The sequence below is a fragment of the Poecilia latipinna genome, unplaced genomic scaffold (assembly GCF_001443285.1).
Source record: "Poecilia latipinna isolate Pla-1442-1.1 unplaced genomic scaffold, P_latipinna-1.0 Scaffold4403, whole genome shotgun sequence".
In the NCBI taxonomy this organism is placed as follows: Eukaryota; Metazoa; Chordata; class Actinopteri; order Cyprinodontiformes; family Poeciliidae; genus Poecilia; species Poecilia latipinna.
Genome location: NW_015117019.1, coordinates 7666 through 24409, shown reverse-complemented (window position 1 = coordinate 24409; position 16744 = coordinate 7666). Strand labels below are relative to the sequence as shown.

Here is a 16744-nt window from a genome sequence, read left to right as displayed (position 1 = left end):
CCGCGGACCGAGAGAATGAGACCTCCGTCCTAAACTCTTACACTATTCGGTGGAAGTTAATGATTAAGCGCTATGCCCACATGGTATTTAGTGGAAACCAATCCAATTCAACCATGTTGACGTCCTAAAACCTCAACACAGATTTCAAACTTTATTTCACTGAAAGTTTGAAGGTGAAAATGCAGCTAAATCCAACAAGTAGAGTAGGCAGGTCTGGATGGCATGAATTAAGAGTATGTTCCTTAACGAAGCTTCAGCTCTAATCTAGAATAATAATCTGCATCCAGGATAGAAACGCGTTGCTCCTCACCTCCGTGTCATGAAAGGCCTCCACGGCCCGCAGAACCAGGCCTTCCTCCTCCGACAGCACGTACACGCTCTGGATGCCGTTTTCCAGCTCCTCTCCAGGCTGCAGGAAAAACGAGAGCTCCCCCTGCAGGACGGAACAGGAACAGCAGGTCTGTCAGGTCTGAGGACCCGGATCTTCACTCAAGACTTTAATGAAATCAAACCGCTGGGAGATTTGCAGATTCATTTATACCTTTCTAAATCTTTCAGAGAAACATTTTAAACAATAATATTTGAGAAGCTAATTTCAGACTGGTGCTGTGCTCACCTTCACCACCTTCTTCTGGCCCAGCTGAGGCTTCCCATCGGTGCCGACCGGGTCCAGGATCACGCAGTACTGCCTGCTGCTCAGGGTGGTGACGTTCACCACCCCCACCACCTCCTCAGCTACAGATGGGATGTGCGCCTCCCTGTCGGCCATGGTGACCAGCCACTCCTCGCCCGTACGCCGCTCACGCCCGCCGGCGTCCTTGAAGGGCCGCAGGGCGCGAACATGCAGCGCTTTCTGGAAACGACGCAGATCTCAGTCTGGTGAAGCTCATCATTTTTCTTAAAGACTTTACTCTGTAGAACATCACAGCTGCCTGGAGAACTTTGTGATGTTACAGGAAAAGGTTCCTTTGCACTGAGTTTAAACAGGCTCCGCCCCCTCCCTCTCTGCTGTGCCGTAGCTCTGCCGTAAGCCCCGCCCACCAGCTCTGAACATGGGATCTTTAAAAGGAAACCGATTTTGCTCTTCCAGAAACTTTTCTTAAGATTGAAAATAAAATGTAAAAATCAGAGGACTTTTGGGTGTAACTGCAGATTTTTTGTGGAGAATTTCTACAAAATCTGAAAGAAAAAGCAGGAAGCTGAAGCACTGAGACCTCTGCAGAGCGTCAATCCACTGGTTTGAGGCCAGCAGATCGGCACTAGCGTCTGTGGAAATGCTAAGGCAGCAACCTTTGACCTATCCAGGGCCTTTGCTATTTAAAAGCTGCAGATAAATTATTGCTGGACGGCAGACGGTGAATCAGAAGATCCAGATATAAAATAAGAAAATCTGCCTCTGAGGTCAAACCCAGACTGAGACTCTAACGTCACGCAGTAGGAAACAGTCTGAACATGTGGAGGTTCAAAGGTCGGTGGCTGCTGGAGTTTTAGGTCAGGACGTGACCGACTGACATCCTGAGGTTTCTGGTGATGATCTCTGAGGCTGTCAGGCGCCCACAGGTATGGCACCACTAGGTGGCGCTTAGCTCAGCAGGTCACGGATTAGAGGGAGGGGACAGTGGAGGCGGAGTCACCTTGTCGGTCAGGATGAAGGCATTGACAATGTCGATGACCTCTTCGTGAGCACCCGGCAGGTACGCCCCCACCTTGCTCACCAGCCACTCCTCACCTGGACAACAGCAGGACAGGTTGTCCTTTAGAAGCGTCTCCTGAAAGCTGCTTCCGTCCAGTTGGACAGTTTGGACCATTACCTGTGACTCTCTGGACGCCACCGCGGTCTTTGCCTTCCTTTCGCGCCCTGAGCCGGATGGCCTGGTTCTCCCGGATCACCGTGGCCTTGATGGTCTCCAGAACCACCACCTCCTTCCGGGGGATGTAGGTCCCTGAGACCGTGACAGGAACCGGAAAGACACAGAAACTCTTCAGGTTTCCCTCAAACGCTTAAAGTTTCTAACAGTTCCCAGACCTGTCAAAGTGTTCAGGGTGAAGGAACCACCTGAAGTCCTCTATCAGGACCTAAAACCAGATGACCCCTGACCTGACCGCACCAACCTGGACCTTCGAACAGCCACTCGTCTCCAGCCACCCGCTTCACTCGTCCCTCGTCCTCAAAGTCCAGCAGCGCCTGGAGACGGAGCGCTGTGTCTGGGTAAACGATCTGCAGCGGTGTCACATTCTGGAGGAAAACACAGAGCGTCAGACATCCAGAACCAGGCCAGGACCAGAATCAGACAGGTCCAGCCATGCGGCGCTCCCCACCTGCTGGATCTCCTCTCCAGGGTAGAGCGGGAACGGGTCCCGGGTCAGCCGGATCTCCAGGTCGGCGTGGCGCAGCTTGGCCTGACCCGATTGGTCAAAGAGGACCTCATTGTCGTCGTCCCGGGCGACGGGATTGGACACCACGCAGTAGTGGCGAGGCGGGACCATGATCATCCGGACCGGCGGGAACAGAACCCTGAAACACCAGATCAGTTTAAAAAATACTTTATTGATCCCAATAGGAAGTTAAACAACCAGACGGATCCTGGAGAAACCTTTCGGCCAAAACCTTTCGGCCGGTTGGCCCGAGACGTTTCGGCCGGTTGGCCCGAGACGTTTCGGCCGGTTGGCCCGAGACGTTTCGGCCGGTTGGCCCGAGACGTTTCGGCGGCCGAAACCTTTCGGCCGGTTGGCCCGAGACGTTTCGGCGGCCGAAACCTTTCGGCCGGTTGGCCCGAGACGTTTCGGCCGGTTCGCCTGAACGCGTCCAGGGTTAGCGTTAGGTCTCCGGTGATGCGTTCAGGGGAACCCTGAGCTGGACTCGCCTCTCGTTGTCCTGGCGGATGTAGGTGAGCGGTCCGATCTCCACGCGAGCGATGTTGGTGTTCTGGTCCAGGACATGGATGTAGTGATGTGGCGGGATCCGGATGATGGACGAGTCCACCTGCATCTCCATCTCTGGTCCGTGGTTTCCTGCTTTTCTGGACATGAAGACGGTCAAGTTCTGCAGAGGACAAACGACTCCGGTTCATTCAGATCCAAACTGAAACAAAATCTGATTTAATAGTTGGATAAAAATCGACACATAAATCAGTTTAACAGATAAAGACCATTTGATCTGATGGTTCCCTTTACTGCCCAAAGGTCAGTGGAGCAGTTCAGTTCAGGTAAATAAATAATGTAGTTTAATTCAATTATTAAATTGCTCAAATCTTTATGTTTGAAAATAACTTTAATTTTATTATCACTTTTTTCCTTTTAAATTAGTTTGGGCTGAAATATGAAATATTTAATTTTTTTTTAACCCATTTCAGGCTGGCCCGTTCCTGATTTATAAAAGTTACATTTATTCATTTCATATATTAAATTTGTTTCAGAGGGCCAGTTTATATTTCAAATATATTTTTAGATTTAACTGAATTTGTCTGAAAAACTTATTTTTAAAGATAACTTCTTTAATTAATCATCATCTGAATCCCGACGGAGAACCAACAGAACCTCCAGAACCAACAGAACCTCAACATGTCGACATCTTCATCGTTTTTAAAGATCATCTCCAATCTTCACTGATTTCTGAGGTTAAACTCTTGAACGATTCAACTTCAATAATTTCCACTGAAATATGAAATGTCTGTCCTGATTGGTGCTTCGGTTTGGGTCAGATCACTTCGTGGTTCTGAAGGGATGAAGGTCGTTTCCATCAAACATCTGCAGCTTCATAACATCAGTAATAATAAAACCAGAGAAAATGTTTTCCTGTCAAACTTTAATATTTCAGCCTCTGAACCAATAAGCCAGATGCTGCGTTCAAGATCAGCTAGGAAATTAGAATCCCTTCCTGTAAACCTGACTGATACTTCCTGTCAGGACGTTTAACGAAAGCCATTAGAGATCTGCTTTTTATTTATACGTCAGCTGTTGGGCTTTGTCACCTTGCTGAGGTTCTGCTGTCAAGGGTTCGGGAACCGCTCAGGTTCTGTAGCTCAGATCAAACATGGAGGTCAGAGTAATGGTGTCTTTGCTGCGGTTTTGTTGAGTCCAATTCCTGGTAAGTTGGGGGAAAACTCGGGTCCAAAGGACCGGCAGAATGTGGTGGAACCAGTCCAACCGGGTCCTGGGGGGTCTGTTCGCCTCAGCTGGTTACTGGAACCAACAACCATCCAGTTTTTCACACCAGGAATTGGACTCATCAGAACCGGTGGAGGTTTCAACGTTATAGAGTCATGTCAGTGTTTTGGCCAGCCTGAGAAGGTCAAAGGTCAACTCCTGGGATGATGATGAGGAGACAATGTCAACTAGTTTTATGGACAATTGAAACCACATTTCTTATTTTTTTTTACAGATAAAAGCAGAATATTAAAATGTTTTCTGTAGCCAATAGAACAAAAGTAAAATTCAGTTTTCATAAATAAGTGATAGTGTCATTATGGACCAAGACTTGTGTGATTGATTGAGTTAATCTAATAATTTTACTGTAAATTAAACTATCTGGATAAAGCAGTTACTGTCTAATTAAACTATTTATTATTCTTTAAATGTTTATGTTTGTTTATTTTTTTTTAACAAAAATAATTTAAAAAGGAGGGCAGAATCCTCTCTTTCTGGAATAACGCATTTTAGTGATGCTGTAGTTTGCATGGTAACGAACTTTTGGCACCTTTGGACTTCCATACCTCCTGCGCTGTCTAATAGATTCCAGCTGCTTCTTAAAGTGGAGAAGAGAAATCTGCCAAGTCTTGTTTTCCTCACAGATAAACATAAATTTGTCCTCAAAATGTTAAATTAAGACTTTGATCCTAAAGATGAAGCAGAGGCGCGTTTTAATTCAGATAAGGAGTTTTAACGGATTTACCTTAAAACGTAAATACGTCTAAAATAAAGCTGGAAATAAAACTGGTTTAATGTGGTGGACGCAGCAGATTCAGAGCGGGCCCAGTGTTCGGGTATAGGACGGGTTCGGTTTCGGTTCACCTAGCAGAATATTTTCCAGAGAATTGCGGAAGTGTAAAAGTTTTTTTTTTTCGTTCCTTTTGCAGCAGCGGCGCCTCTTACCGGACTCAGGGCGCAGCTCGATGGGCAGACAGCAGCTCAGGCTCCGCTCTCACGGCTCCGGATCGGAGGACCTGGACGAACTGGACCTGGGACTGAGACCAGAACTTGTTCGGTTCTGGGAAGGGACGGAGTGGGGGTGGCAGCTGAGGAACGGGAGGGTCACGTGGTTTACGGTCTGCTGCAGCAGCTGCTGCGTCACCAGGTCGGGTAGAGGTTCCTCAGGGAGAACCACACTGTAAAAAATAAAAACTACTGAACCAGAACCTGTAAAAGCGACCGATCCACTAATCACATGAAGAAAAGGGCAAGACTGAAAAATTAAAATAAAATCCTTTAATAAGTGTGGGCGTGGCTTAAAGCCTGAATATAACCTGAGGACGCGACTCTGCAGGAAGAACGTTCTTTCCTTCTGCTTCGGAGAAACACACCATTATGATTAATATGAATTAAAATGTTTGGTTTCCTGTAACAAGCCTTTATTATGGAATTTAAGGGACAGTGGTCATTTCCTCTCAGGCTGCGGCTGGTTGGTGCAAAGTCTATTTAACCGGAGATGAAAACTGTGGAAGTAAAAACGTGTCATCATAAAAATTTAAGCAAAACGGCGATTTTAATGCCACCATAAAAACAACAAGAGAACACAGCTGTAAATAATGACTTCTCTTACTTAGGAATAAATATTTACAACGCCGATTCCTCCCAGGCTGACGGAAACCCAATTAACTGATAGGATCACCAACACTTCTTCCATGAATTTAAATAGCGCCCCCTGCTGGACAACAACATGAACACCACCTCTGTCCTCTACTTTTATCCCGTTTCAACAAAACACAGTAAATATAAACAGAGTAATGAGTTTAAGTTAAAATTCAGACAACATGACAACACTGACTGGTGACTTCCTGTGACTGTTTCACAATAAAAGCCTTTTAACGTTAGGAGACAGAAACTTCTTAAAAAAAATCCTCTCCTTCCTGTGATGAAGATGATGATGACGAGGAAGGTATGCCGGACATTTGAGGAACAACTGTAAAATATTCCAAAAATAAACTAGGTACAAAGCTTTGGTTCGTTTGTGCTGATGGTTAATAAACATATTTATTTCTAAATAGTTTTCAAATCCAAAAATAATTCTGATGGGCCCGGCTCGGTTCTGTTGGAGCAGAGGCATCCGGGCCAGATCAGAAAGACATATTTCTCAAAAGTTTACGGTAAATAAAAGAAATAAACTAAGAAAAATCTATTTATTTCCACGCAGCGTCCAGAAAGAGGTGATGTTCTGCTTGTTGCTTCGGTCAGCATCCAGCTATTCATGAGCTTTTATAGGACATATTCCTGCAGTTTTCTAAAGAAGTATTAAAATATTAAAAAGGTAGATTAGCTATAGGGACAAAATATCCCGACCAAATCTGTAGTCAACCAGTGTTTGTAGTGATAGTGACGCTAAACGGGACTAATGTCTTGATTACAGTTTGGTAACAATATTGGAAACAGCAAAAGTCATTTATGTTAATATGATTAATTAACATAGCAGCTTAATTAGATAAAATTTACCGTAAACTTCTGAGAAACATAACACACAAAATGAGATTCTACAGGTATGACAGATTTATAAAAAATCTGCTGAGTAAGCAGTATGTGACGTAGCATCGATGTGCGCATGCGCATTACCATAACGTCTGCTGGATTTACGGGTATGTCAGATAAAACACCTGTTCAGTAACCGGGCAGTCCAACAGCTCCGCGTCTCAGCGCCACCAGAGGGCAGCTGAACCAGAACCAGACCGCATCTGCTGGATTATAATCCAGAGCTAGGAGAAGTCATCCTGGTCTGGTTCTGAAGGTCCGAACGAGTCAGTGATACCGAACCGCTTCACCGAGCGGGAAATGAACGCAGGATCAGAGTCAAAACGCAAAGAAAACCTTAAAACGATAAACTTCATCTAATGAGATTCTGCTTCTGAATTCATTTCCACGTCTTGACATTTGAACATTCAGTAACTTATAAACAGAAATCATACATTTAGCAACGTTGCTGAGCAACAACCCATGCTAGCATGCTAAGCTAATGTTCCCAATTATCTTTTTACAAAGTTGGAAGAAAATCCAGAAGGTGTTGAATCCACGGAGAGCTGGAGAATAGTTTGACTCCAGCCAGAACCCCGTCCGGTTCTGGACCTTCGGTTCTGCTCCAGAACCGTTCATTTGACCTTTCACCTCCCTTTCTCCAGCTCCCTCCTGCCGGCCTTGTTGGACTTTGGGTTCAGTTCAAACTCGGGTTTAAGAAAGTTCTCCAGAACTCAGCTGGGTTTTACTGGGTCAAGGCCGGTTCTGGATGGTTTCACATTTGATAAAACATGATGTGAATTTCTGGACCTGGAACCAGAACCGGAAGCTTAAAGAACCCGACGGAGCTGCAGAGCCACAACATGACTTCCGTTTTAAATGTTGGTGCAATACCAGCGGTGGCCACCAGATGGCGCCACACCGCAAAGTCTTCCTCAAAGAAACAAGATAACTTTAACATGTTTGTTACTGAAACAGTGTCTGCTGGTGGATCCCAGCAGAACCGTTCTGAACCTGATCATGGATCTAAACAGACTCAAGGTTTTCTGGCTGCGCAATTATAAAGACATTAAACTTCCAGGTGAAATATCTAAAGTAATCATGGCTCTGGCTGAAAGGTGCTGCAGCAGCAGATCCAGTTCAGCGCCGCTGTTCTCCGACAGCAACCCGAAGCAGGCGGAGCGGCGATCCTGACGTTAAATCTTTAATCCAACATGGCGTCCAGCTGGTCGGCCAGGTCGTCAAACATGTTGCCGATGTCATCCAAGATGGTCCCTGCTGACCTCACAGAGCTCCCCCTGCTGGTGAAACCAGAGACAGACGGTTAAAGCACCAGAGAGAAGCATCTAGAGGAAACAGGAAGGACGAATATTCACCCCTCACTGCCGTCCTGGGTCAGCTTCGTCTCCACGGCCTTCAGAGCCGCTGCTAGAGAGCTGCTGGTCTGGTCCAGTCTCTGCTGGACCTCTTCTGTCTCAGAAGACGACTCAGAGGACAGAGGACTCCCCACGGGTCTCCTGGCAGCCAGAGAGGGGCTGCGAGGGGCAGGAGGACCCAGAGCTGTCGGCCCGGAGACTGCTGAGGAGGCAAACGCCACGCTTTGGACCACACTGACTGTCAACGTGGGAGAGGACCGTCCTCCTGAAGAACACAACATGAGAACAAGTTTCACACCCACGACTGTCAATGTTTGGGTTAAAGAAGACCAGCAAGTCCCAACCCAGTCTGGTCCAGACCAACAAGTCTTCTACAACACTGCAAGTCACAAGTTAACTCTCACAAGTCCTTCAATAGACCAGGAAGACTTGACCAAGTCTCACAACTTCCTCTACAAAACCATTCAGTTCTAACACAATTTGAAAGTCAGAGACAGAAAATCCCAGCCAAGCCCAATTCAAGATCCTAATTAAAGACCAAGTCTCCAGCCTGAGTTCTCGCCAATAAATGAAAAAGGTAAGTCACATTAAGAAATCCCAACTCAAACTGGAAAGACCCAGAAAGACCAGAAAATCTCCAGTCAAGGAAGGTAAGTTCTAACAACATATCAAGTCAAGACAGAAAGAAAAGTGAAAGACGACACCGAGAAATTACAACTAAAACACAAACGTTCCATACTAACATCATGGAATGTCTAGTCAATAGTGGAAAACACTCAAAGATGGATTTGTTTCAAGTAATAAGCTGAAAATCCCAAACAAAATTGGGCAAAAAAACTAAATAAATAAATCTGAGATCAGCTTCATCTCCTAAGGAGAGAAAGTATGTCCTAACCAAAGCAAAACGAGTCCCAAGTTAAGATTGGTAAAAGTCCACCAAACACTGTATACAACCAAGACAAAACTACTGAATCCCAACAAAGACAGGAAATGCTACAAGATCTTACAAACTCATTCAAGACCAGCTGACCAACCTTGAGACAGGAAGAGTCCAGGAAAACCAGGTAGTCTCAAGACAAAACAAGTCAGGAAAGAAGTCATAAACCAGGACCAAAACATAACAAGTCAAGAGAATCCGGACAGAGGCTGCTATGAACGTCAAGTTAAGACTGTAAGACTGTTAGAAAACTCAAACCAACAATAGCAACGCTGGGAATATCTCAAATGAACACTGTGGTGTCTGGAGACAGGACAGGTAACCAAAATCATAAAGCCTGAAGTTAAGAGAGAAGTCAAGTCCAAGTAAAGACCTGGTGGACTCCAACCCTGAATCCTGGTGAATGTGTCGACACCAGACTGAAGCCATTCAGAAGCAGGGTCCATCACTAGGTTCCACCTGAAGAGAGAAGCAGCAGAAGCTCGAACCCTGCTGGTTGCCTCTTTGAACCAGACGGGACGGAACGTATTCATTAGTCTCTTTTACCCAGAAAACACTTGGAGAAAATATCGGAAAAACCATGAGTGAAACAGTGACTGGGCAAGCCTACTATATAATTTACTGGGGAACCACCTCTATATTATTCTACATACACCTTACTCAACAGGAGAGGGCCCACTTTCTCCGGATGTACTCAGACATTAAAACAAATTGAAACTCTTCCTCCCAGGGCCCCTCCCGGGGTGCCAGGGCCAGATGGCCCCTATAGCTGGTCCCGCCAACCAGAGAACCGAATGAGGAGCTCTGAGGGTTCTTTAGTGCATGGATGTGATGAAGGTGTCTCACCCTGAGCGGCCAGCAGACTGTGGCGAACAGGTTTCGGACAGGTGATGGCGGGTTTTGGTGAGAGAGAAGGTTTCAGAGGAGATCCTGTTGCTGGGCTGCTAGGCGTCTCCAGACTGGCCTCGCTGATTCTCAGATCCAGCTCGTCCTGGTTCCTGGATGGGGGCCTGCTGCCACCAGACTCAGACCCTGAGGCTCCAGATCTGACCGGGGAACCCTCGCCGGTCAGATCCTTGTCCTTGGGTTTGTGGCGCCTCTTCACTGTGTCGGACTCTTTCAGGTTGAACTCGGGAACCTCCAGAGCTTTGGCCCCTGGTTTGTCTGGTGGCTCCAGCACGGCCTCAGCTCTGGGGGGGCCTGGAGCTTTGGGTCTCTGTTTGATGGTCAGGTTGCCTTCTTCGGCGAAGGGGATGCACTCGCTGGAGCTGTTCTGGGGAGACGAAGACCCATCCAGGCCTTGAGCCTTCGGTTCCTCCTCCTCAGAGTCGGACTTCAACCCTCGGTCGACCTCTGCGGTGCTGCTGGTTTGACTGGGAAGACATTCGCTGTGGACCTTCCTCCTGAGCTCTGCGGTCTCCCTGGCCTCTGACGCAGCGCCGTGTCTGGGCCCTGGGCTGGTCTCCAAAGAGGCGGCGATGCTGCTGACGCTCCCTGGGCTGTCGGTGACCACGCCCCCAGAGGATGAGGTGGGGCTGCTGTCGCTCAGTTCACTGCTGGTTGTGCTGCTCACTGAGCTCAGCCTCTTCGGTGGCGGAGGAGGGGGACCCTTTTTGCGGGCACGCACGGCAAACGACTGACTTCGGCCCACATTGCCGTTCCTGTCTGAACCAGACTCCGACCGGCCCAGCTGACTGCGGCCGGGCTTCCGGGTCAGGGTGGCGTAGGATGGAACATCGGCCGGCAGAACGGTGAGGTCGTCGTCATCCTCGTCCGGCTCTCCGTCCGACAGAGCGTAGCGAGTCTTGTTCTGGGTGCGCCGGTTGGGGGGCGTCAGGGTCCGGTGATGCTCGGGTCGGGCTGTCGGGTTCAGGTTGGTGGAGCCGCACTGGGAATGCAGGTAGCTGAAGCCTTTCAGAGCCGGGGAGGCACCGCGTGGCAGTTTGGGTTTGGCCGGTATGGCCGGGTACTTGAAGACGGTGGCCGTCCCCAGAGGCACCTGCTTGGGGAGCGGCTGATGCTGCAGTGGCCGCTGGTCCCAGCCCTCAGGCAGGTTCCTCTCCGGGGCCGGGCTTCCCTCCAGGCTCTCCTGGGACCAGCCGTGGGGACTGATTGAGGCAGTGGGAGGCTCCTGAGACCGGCCGGAGCCTCTGCACCGGGTGTCAATGTTCTCCTGGCTCTGCGACATCCCCACGGCGTTCTTGATGACCAGGCCTTTGTCGCAGCCTCCATAGTGACTCGCCATGGCGGTCTGCAGCTCTGCACTCAGCTCGCTGTCCTGGAAGGTCACCATGATAGGGGTGTGAGGAGAGGAACACTCGCTGCTGGCGTCCGGAGACTCAATGGCAACCAGATGGAGCACTCCGGGCGCTTTACGCCGCAGCGTCCCTGCGCCGGTGTCCGCCTGCAAGATGGCCCTCTGGATGTCGCTCAGCTTCTTCACCGCCAACATCAACTTCTTCTGATGGCCTGCAGAGGAAACGGAGCGTCAGAAAAGGTTCTGACCCAGACGGTGTGCGGCGCTGCGGCTCCGGACCCAGTTTTGTGATGCCGATCTCCTGCAGGTCCTCCCACGTCAGGTCTTTGACGATGCTGATGGAGTCGTAGCCATTCTCTGACAGCTTCTTGTGGTACTGCGGGAGGCCGATGGCACTGAGCCACTCGCCAAGGTCCGACTGGAAGGACAGGACCAAACGGGTCAGAACAGAACCGCAGCGGCGGACGGGCTGAGACGGATCAGAACCGAACCCCGGGTTCCTGCAGGTCAACACTCACAGGGATGTACTCCGGAAGCCACTCCGGGATGTTCAGGTTGTTGATCTCCATGGAGATCTTCTTCCGGTGCCCCGGTTTGGTGACACCGATGGCGGTCAGGTCCTGAACAGAAAAAGCATCAGAAACAGGAAGTTGGTGGGGTTGGTGGTGTGATCCACCGGGTCAAGCCTTTAACGGGGTTCTGGTGGATTCACCTCAGGAGTCATCCGGCTGATGGTGGGAACGTCGTAGCCGGCGCTCAGGAAGTTCCCGGTGTACTGCTGCAGCTGGAAGTCGCTCAGCCACTGGAAGATGGCGTCCGCATCCTGGGACACAGAGTCAGGCAGTCCAAACCCGGTTCTGATCCAAACCCGGTTCTGATCCAAACCCGGTTCTGATCCAAACCCGGTTCTGGTCTGAGCCGGTCCAGAACCGATTTTGATCCAAAATACACTCTAACAATTCAGTTATTTCATTCTTTAATGGAAAACAACATTAACAGAAATGTTTAGTTTTTAATGATTTTATATCTGAAACTGAAATTATCCATCATCAGAAGTCAATTTGATCACAACAGAAATATTTTTAATAATTACCCAAATCAAAATGTAATGGCATTAAATAAATTAAACATCATTTCATCTAAATCTAGAAAAAAATTATTTAAAAAAATATTTATATATTATATATACTTTTGGGCAAATTTTTCCAGAAAATATTCTTCAAAAATAACAGTAAGAACTCTGCAGAAGAAACTTATGTAATGTTTCTGATCATCATCACTTTTGAGTTTTTATGTAACAGTAATGGTTTATTCAGGACGCCCCCTGCGGATGTGTCCCTGGGAGGAGAGCCGGGACAACCGGGTCCAGTCCTGATCCTCCTACCTTCCCCTCCAGCAGCTGCTGTGGACGGACGAACTGCTGCGTGAAGCTGGGCTCTGCCGGGCGCTGCACCGTCACCGTCTGCCTGCGAGGGGCGCCACCTGCAGGACAGGACAGGCGTCTGAGCAGGGACACCTCACTGCTGAGTTGAGGACACAGAGAAACCCACCTGCAGGACTCTCCGCCTGTTTGCTGGGGTCAGCAGAGGTTCCTGGATCAGCAGCAGGGGGCGCCAGCTGCACAGCAACAAAAACAACCTCAGACTGATCAGAGAATCTGACGTTTATGACGTCACTACAGAGACATGAAAACCACCGATTTATTTTTTTATTTTAATCTTTCAAATGATTTATGAGAAACGGGGTGTTCGACTGTACCTTGTTGTCATGGTGACTGGTGGTGTGCTGCTGCCCGTTGGGGGCGCTGTTGCTCTCGGTGCTCTGGCCACTGCCAGCGCTGCGGGTGCTGCCCACGCTGCCGGTGCTGCCCACGCTGTTCCTGTCCCCGGCTGCAAACACAACAACAGACCCGGTGAAGGTGGGCGTGGCTTGGGGCGGCGTCAGACCGGGGGTGCAGCTGTCTACAGATGCAGGGCAGCGCGGCTGCAGCGGTGCAAGCACCCAGACGTCTCGATGGAGGCGTCTCCAGCTCTTCCCTGTCTTCGTCAATTAAAACTCTCTGAGATCGACATGCAGCAGCTTCTGTAGTGCAGCTACATCGCAGGACGACCTGCTGTCGCCCCCTGTGGCAGCCGTGAGGATTGATGTTAGCATGAGGCTCTTATTTCAGCGTGCAGCAGCGCGTTTTGGACCCGACACACCAAGACAACCAGCGCATCTCCAGACCAGCGGCTTCCAGTCCGGTTGGTACGGTCTGCTGGACCTAGCGGACAGAGGCCTCTGATTGGTTGAGTGTTGACCAGTTACCATGGTTACCCAACTTCATGATGATGAAAATCCTTTAACTCATGAAGGTACCAATTCTACCTCATTGTGCAGGAAATTCTGTACCCGAAGCTGAAGAGGTTCAAGAACAGAACCCTGAGGAACGCCTGCAGTCAGCGCTAACACACAGGCATGAGCTGATCTGAATCTGGAGGCATCTACTCCAAATATGCTCCAGTTTGGAGAAAAAATCTTTTAAAATCAGAGTGGTAGAAGGATGGAGCAGCATTAGGGCCAAAATTAAGACTACCATCCACCCAGCGGTAGATACTTTGTTGTTGGATGAAGCTGCATTCATTCTGAATCCAGCTGCTGATCTGATCACTGACAAGCCAGCACTGGCCAAGGAGAAGGAGGCTGCAAACTAATGATAGCTTAGGACATGCTAGTGACTACCATGATTAGGCTGGCATTAAGGGGGTTAACACACATATAGTTTTCTTTAAAACAAACAGAATAGATGCATTGACATGTTCTTTTGACAGTTTCCTATAATCCAACATGGCGCCTAGCATAAACATGGTGCCTAGCATAAACATGCTACATTACGTGGAGCCGAAGTTGGCTTCTGAATTGGCAAACAGTTAAAGGGTGATTCCACCTAATTCTTCACTACCTTGAGCAACTAACTTTATTGGTGCCGGCCTGTTATTGATCAGATCAGTAGCCAGATTTGCTAGGTGCTAGCTGTTAGCCTGTACAATGCTAATGCTAGGATATCCTAGGCTAATGCTAGCCTATCCAATGGTAACGTAACCCTATGTATACTAATGGACAGCAGAGGAAGTAGGCAATCCAGTGCCTCACCAGCCCAGGCATACTAGTTCCAAGCCTATCTAATGCTAACACTAGCTAGTCATACTAGTCACTAGCTTCTCCAAAGCTAACGCTAGTGAGCAGTCTCCTTCTAGTTACCGGTGCTGGCCTATCATTAACCAGATTATTAGCTGGCAGCGGACTGGGAGCTTCCAGCAACAAAAGCACTGCTGGATGTGGAAGAGTCTTAATTTGGTCCAAACACCGGAACTAAAGAAGAACTAGAGTCGAACCATCTTTAAATATCTGGGTTTCTACGGAAAGGTGAAACATCCAACAAGCTTTGGAGAAGTTTAAAATTAGATGAGGCCAGAATTGATGTCCAGAAACTAGAACATTGGTGCTTCTGGAGGTTGGATAACCTTTGTGCAATCTTCCCTTGAAAGGTCATAGGTTAGGGTCAACGCTACCATAACCTGGGCCAGCGGCGCTAAAATCACATTATTCTTGTAGTCTGGGCAGAGGGGCTCCTGTACCAAATAAATACCAGGACACACTCAGGAATCAGTCAGTGCTGACCTACCAGCTGCAAACTGGGGCGCACACACCTCCAGATTGCACCCAGACCTGGAAGCAGAGGATCACAGATAAAATGTTGGAGTTATTCCAGACAGAAATATAACAGATGAGGTTTTCCAGACTGAGGCGGCTCTGCTCTGATTGGCTGAGGAGGCGGGTGCTGGCGTCTCGGTGCGTGGGGTCCGGGCTCAGCGGGGCAGAAGCTCTGGTTCAGGGGGCTTACCGTGGAACGAGTCCCTGAGAACCCAGACGTCCTCAAAGGGACACCCAGACTGAGACAGGAGGCTCGAAGACGAACCTATCAGACACAGAGACGGACCGGGTTCTGTTTGGGCCTGAGGCGGTACCATACAGCCAGCAGCTTCTGGGCCTTAATGAAGCTTTGGCTCCAAACAACGGAAGCGAGATGAACTAAAGTCCAAAGTTTGGGTCAGAGATCAGAACCGGCCAGAATAAGGACGACTGGGGACGCTTGCTGGGCGCGAAACCAGAACCGTTACTGGTGTGTATCTTGAGTGTGTGCTGTACCTGCGCAGGACGTCAGGCCGTTGGGCAGAACCAGGTGGGTGGGCGGGGCATACCGACTGTAGGAGTCGTCGGTGTGGGGGGCGGAGCTTAGGCTGGAGGAGAGGGGGGGTCTAGACGGGTGCTGCTGGCGCTGGGTGGGCAGAGAGGCGTGCCGGGACAGGGCGCCCCCTACAGGGCGAGAGAGGAACAGGAACAGAAAGAGGAGGAGGAGGAAGGGCAGGTTGGTTAGAGGGAGGAGTCAGTCTGGATGGAGGAGCAGGAAGGGGAGGAGCATGAGATGGAGCAAGCAGCTGATTGGTTCCTGCAGAGGCAAACAGACCCGACAGCCAGAGCCCACCGGCGGCCCGCTCGCTGCAGACCAGGCCCAGAAACCTGAGTCAAGTTGCCCCCCACCTTCATTTAGGGATGAAATTCACTTGGAACCAGATCTTATTTAGAATGAACTGGTACACCACCTCCCAAAACACACTGGGTGACCTGTAGTTTAGTTTCTGACCACCAGAGGGCGCGATTAGGCAAACTGTACTGTTGAAATAGAAAAGTGGGACTAGAGCAAAACACGTGCTGGCCATCTAGTCAGCTGTTTCCAGCTCAGCTTCATGATCCACAGTCATCATCAGCACGACTTCAAATCAGTGCACAAACTATTTATAGAAGAACTGATGTTCATTGACCTTTGATGACCTCTAGAAACATTTCTTAATATCTTTAGAATGATAGCAGCAAAAACGAAAATTTTTGCTGCACAAACGTAGCACAAACATTTGACCCCAATTTTGTCCGATTTGAAGAAAGTGGGGGGCCAACTTCACACAGGGGGCCCAGAAAGTTTCCAGAACCCAGCTGCAGTCAGAACACGCCGGGTCCCGATGTTCTGGTACCAGAAGCTACACTGAAACGGCTCTGAGTTAGAACAATCCGGAAAATAAAACCGACTGATCAGTAAGAACTTCAGAACCACCAAACACCAGCAGGATTACACCAGATTAAACCAGGATTACACCAGATTAAACCAGGGTTACACCAGATTAAACCAGGGTTACACCAGATTAAAACAGGATTACACTAGATTAAACCAGGATTACACCAGATTAAACCAGGATTACACCAGATTAAAACAGGATTACACCAGATTAAAACAGGATTACACTAGATTAAACCAGGATTACACCAGATTAAACCAGGATTACACTAGATTAAACCAGGAATACACCAGATTAAACCAGGATTACACCAGATTAAACCAGGGTTACACCAGATTAAAACAGGATTACACTAGATTAAACCAGGATTACACCAGATTAAACCAGGGTTACACCAGATTAAAAC

At 48.7% G+C, this 16744-nt stretch overlaps 2 protein-coding genes across 2 annotated transcripts in view; both read right to left on the bottom strand.

The window, feature by feature from the left end:
- Positions 1–244: 244 nt before the first annotated feature.
- Positions 245–5281, bottom strand: LOC106942595 (major vault protein-like). Its single transcript, XM_015025916.1, has 8 exons — positions 5094–5281; positions 2865–3044; positions 2320–2515; positions 2113–2236; positions 1812–1943; positions 1635–1729; positions 617–853; positions 245–433 (listed from the first exon to the last, which is right to left on the bottom strand). Exons 2-8 carry the CDS (start codon positions 3026–3028, stop codon positions 260–262), a joined length of 1122 nt encoding a protein of 373 aa, XP_014881402.1. The 5' UTR covers positions 3029–3044; positions 5094–5281; the 3' UTR covers positions 245–259.
- A 124-nt stretch (positions 5282–5405) lies between these two features.
- Positions 5406–16744, bottom strand: part of LOC106942594 (caskin-2-like) — a 15099-nt gene continuing 3760 nt past the window's right edge. Inside the window, exons 2-12 of the mRNA XM_015025915.1 lie at positions 15416–15583; positions 15111–15185; positions 12986–13116; positions 12778–12844; positions 12612–12709; positions 11940–12050; positions 11746–11847; positions 11507–11645; positions 9817–11439; positions 8034–8298; positions 5406–7958 (exon numbers count right to left, since the gene is read on the bottom strand). Of these exons, the coding sequence (XP_014881401.1) occupies positions 7862–7958; positions 8034–8298; positions 9817–11439; positions 11507–11645; positions 11746–11847; positions 11940–12050; positions 12612–12709; positions 12778–12844; positions 12986–13116; positions 15111–15185; positions 15416–15583 (2876 nt within the window). The 3' untranslated portion in view covers positions 5406–7861. The remainder of the gene's footprint in view (positions 7959–8033; positions 8299–9816; positions 11440–11506; positions 11646–11745; positions 11848–11939; positions 12051–12611; positions 12710–12777; positions 12845–12985; positions 13117–15110; positions 15186–15415; positions 15584–16744) is intronic.

What these genes read in the sequence shown, in the direction of transcription:
- LOC106942595 (XM_015025916.1), bottom strand. Translation starts at nt 3,028, where the DNA reads ATGTCCAGAAAAGCAGGAAACCACGGACCAGAGATGGAGATGCAGGTG. An exon ending in TGGCGTCCAGAGAGTCACAG is followed by an intron (nt 1,730 to 1,811) that starts GTAATGGTCCAA and finishes GCTGTTGTCCAG; the next exon opens with GTGAGGAGTGGCTGGTGAGC. An exon ending in GCCAGAAGAAGGTGGTGAAG is followed by an intron (nt 434 to 616) that starts GTGAGCACAGCA and finishes TCCGTCCTGCAG; the next exon opens with GGGGAGCTCTCGTTTTTCCT.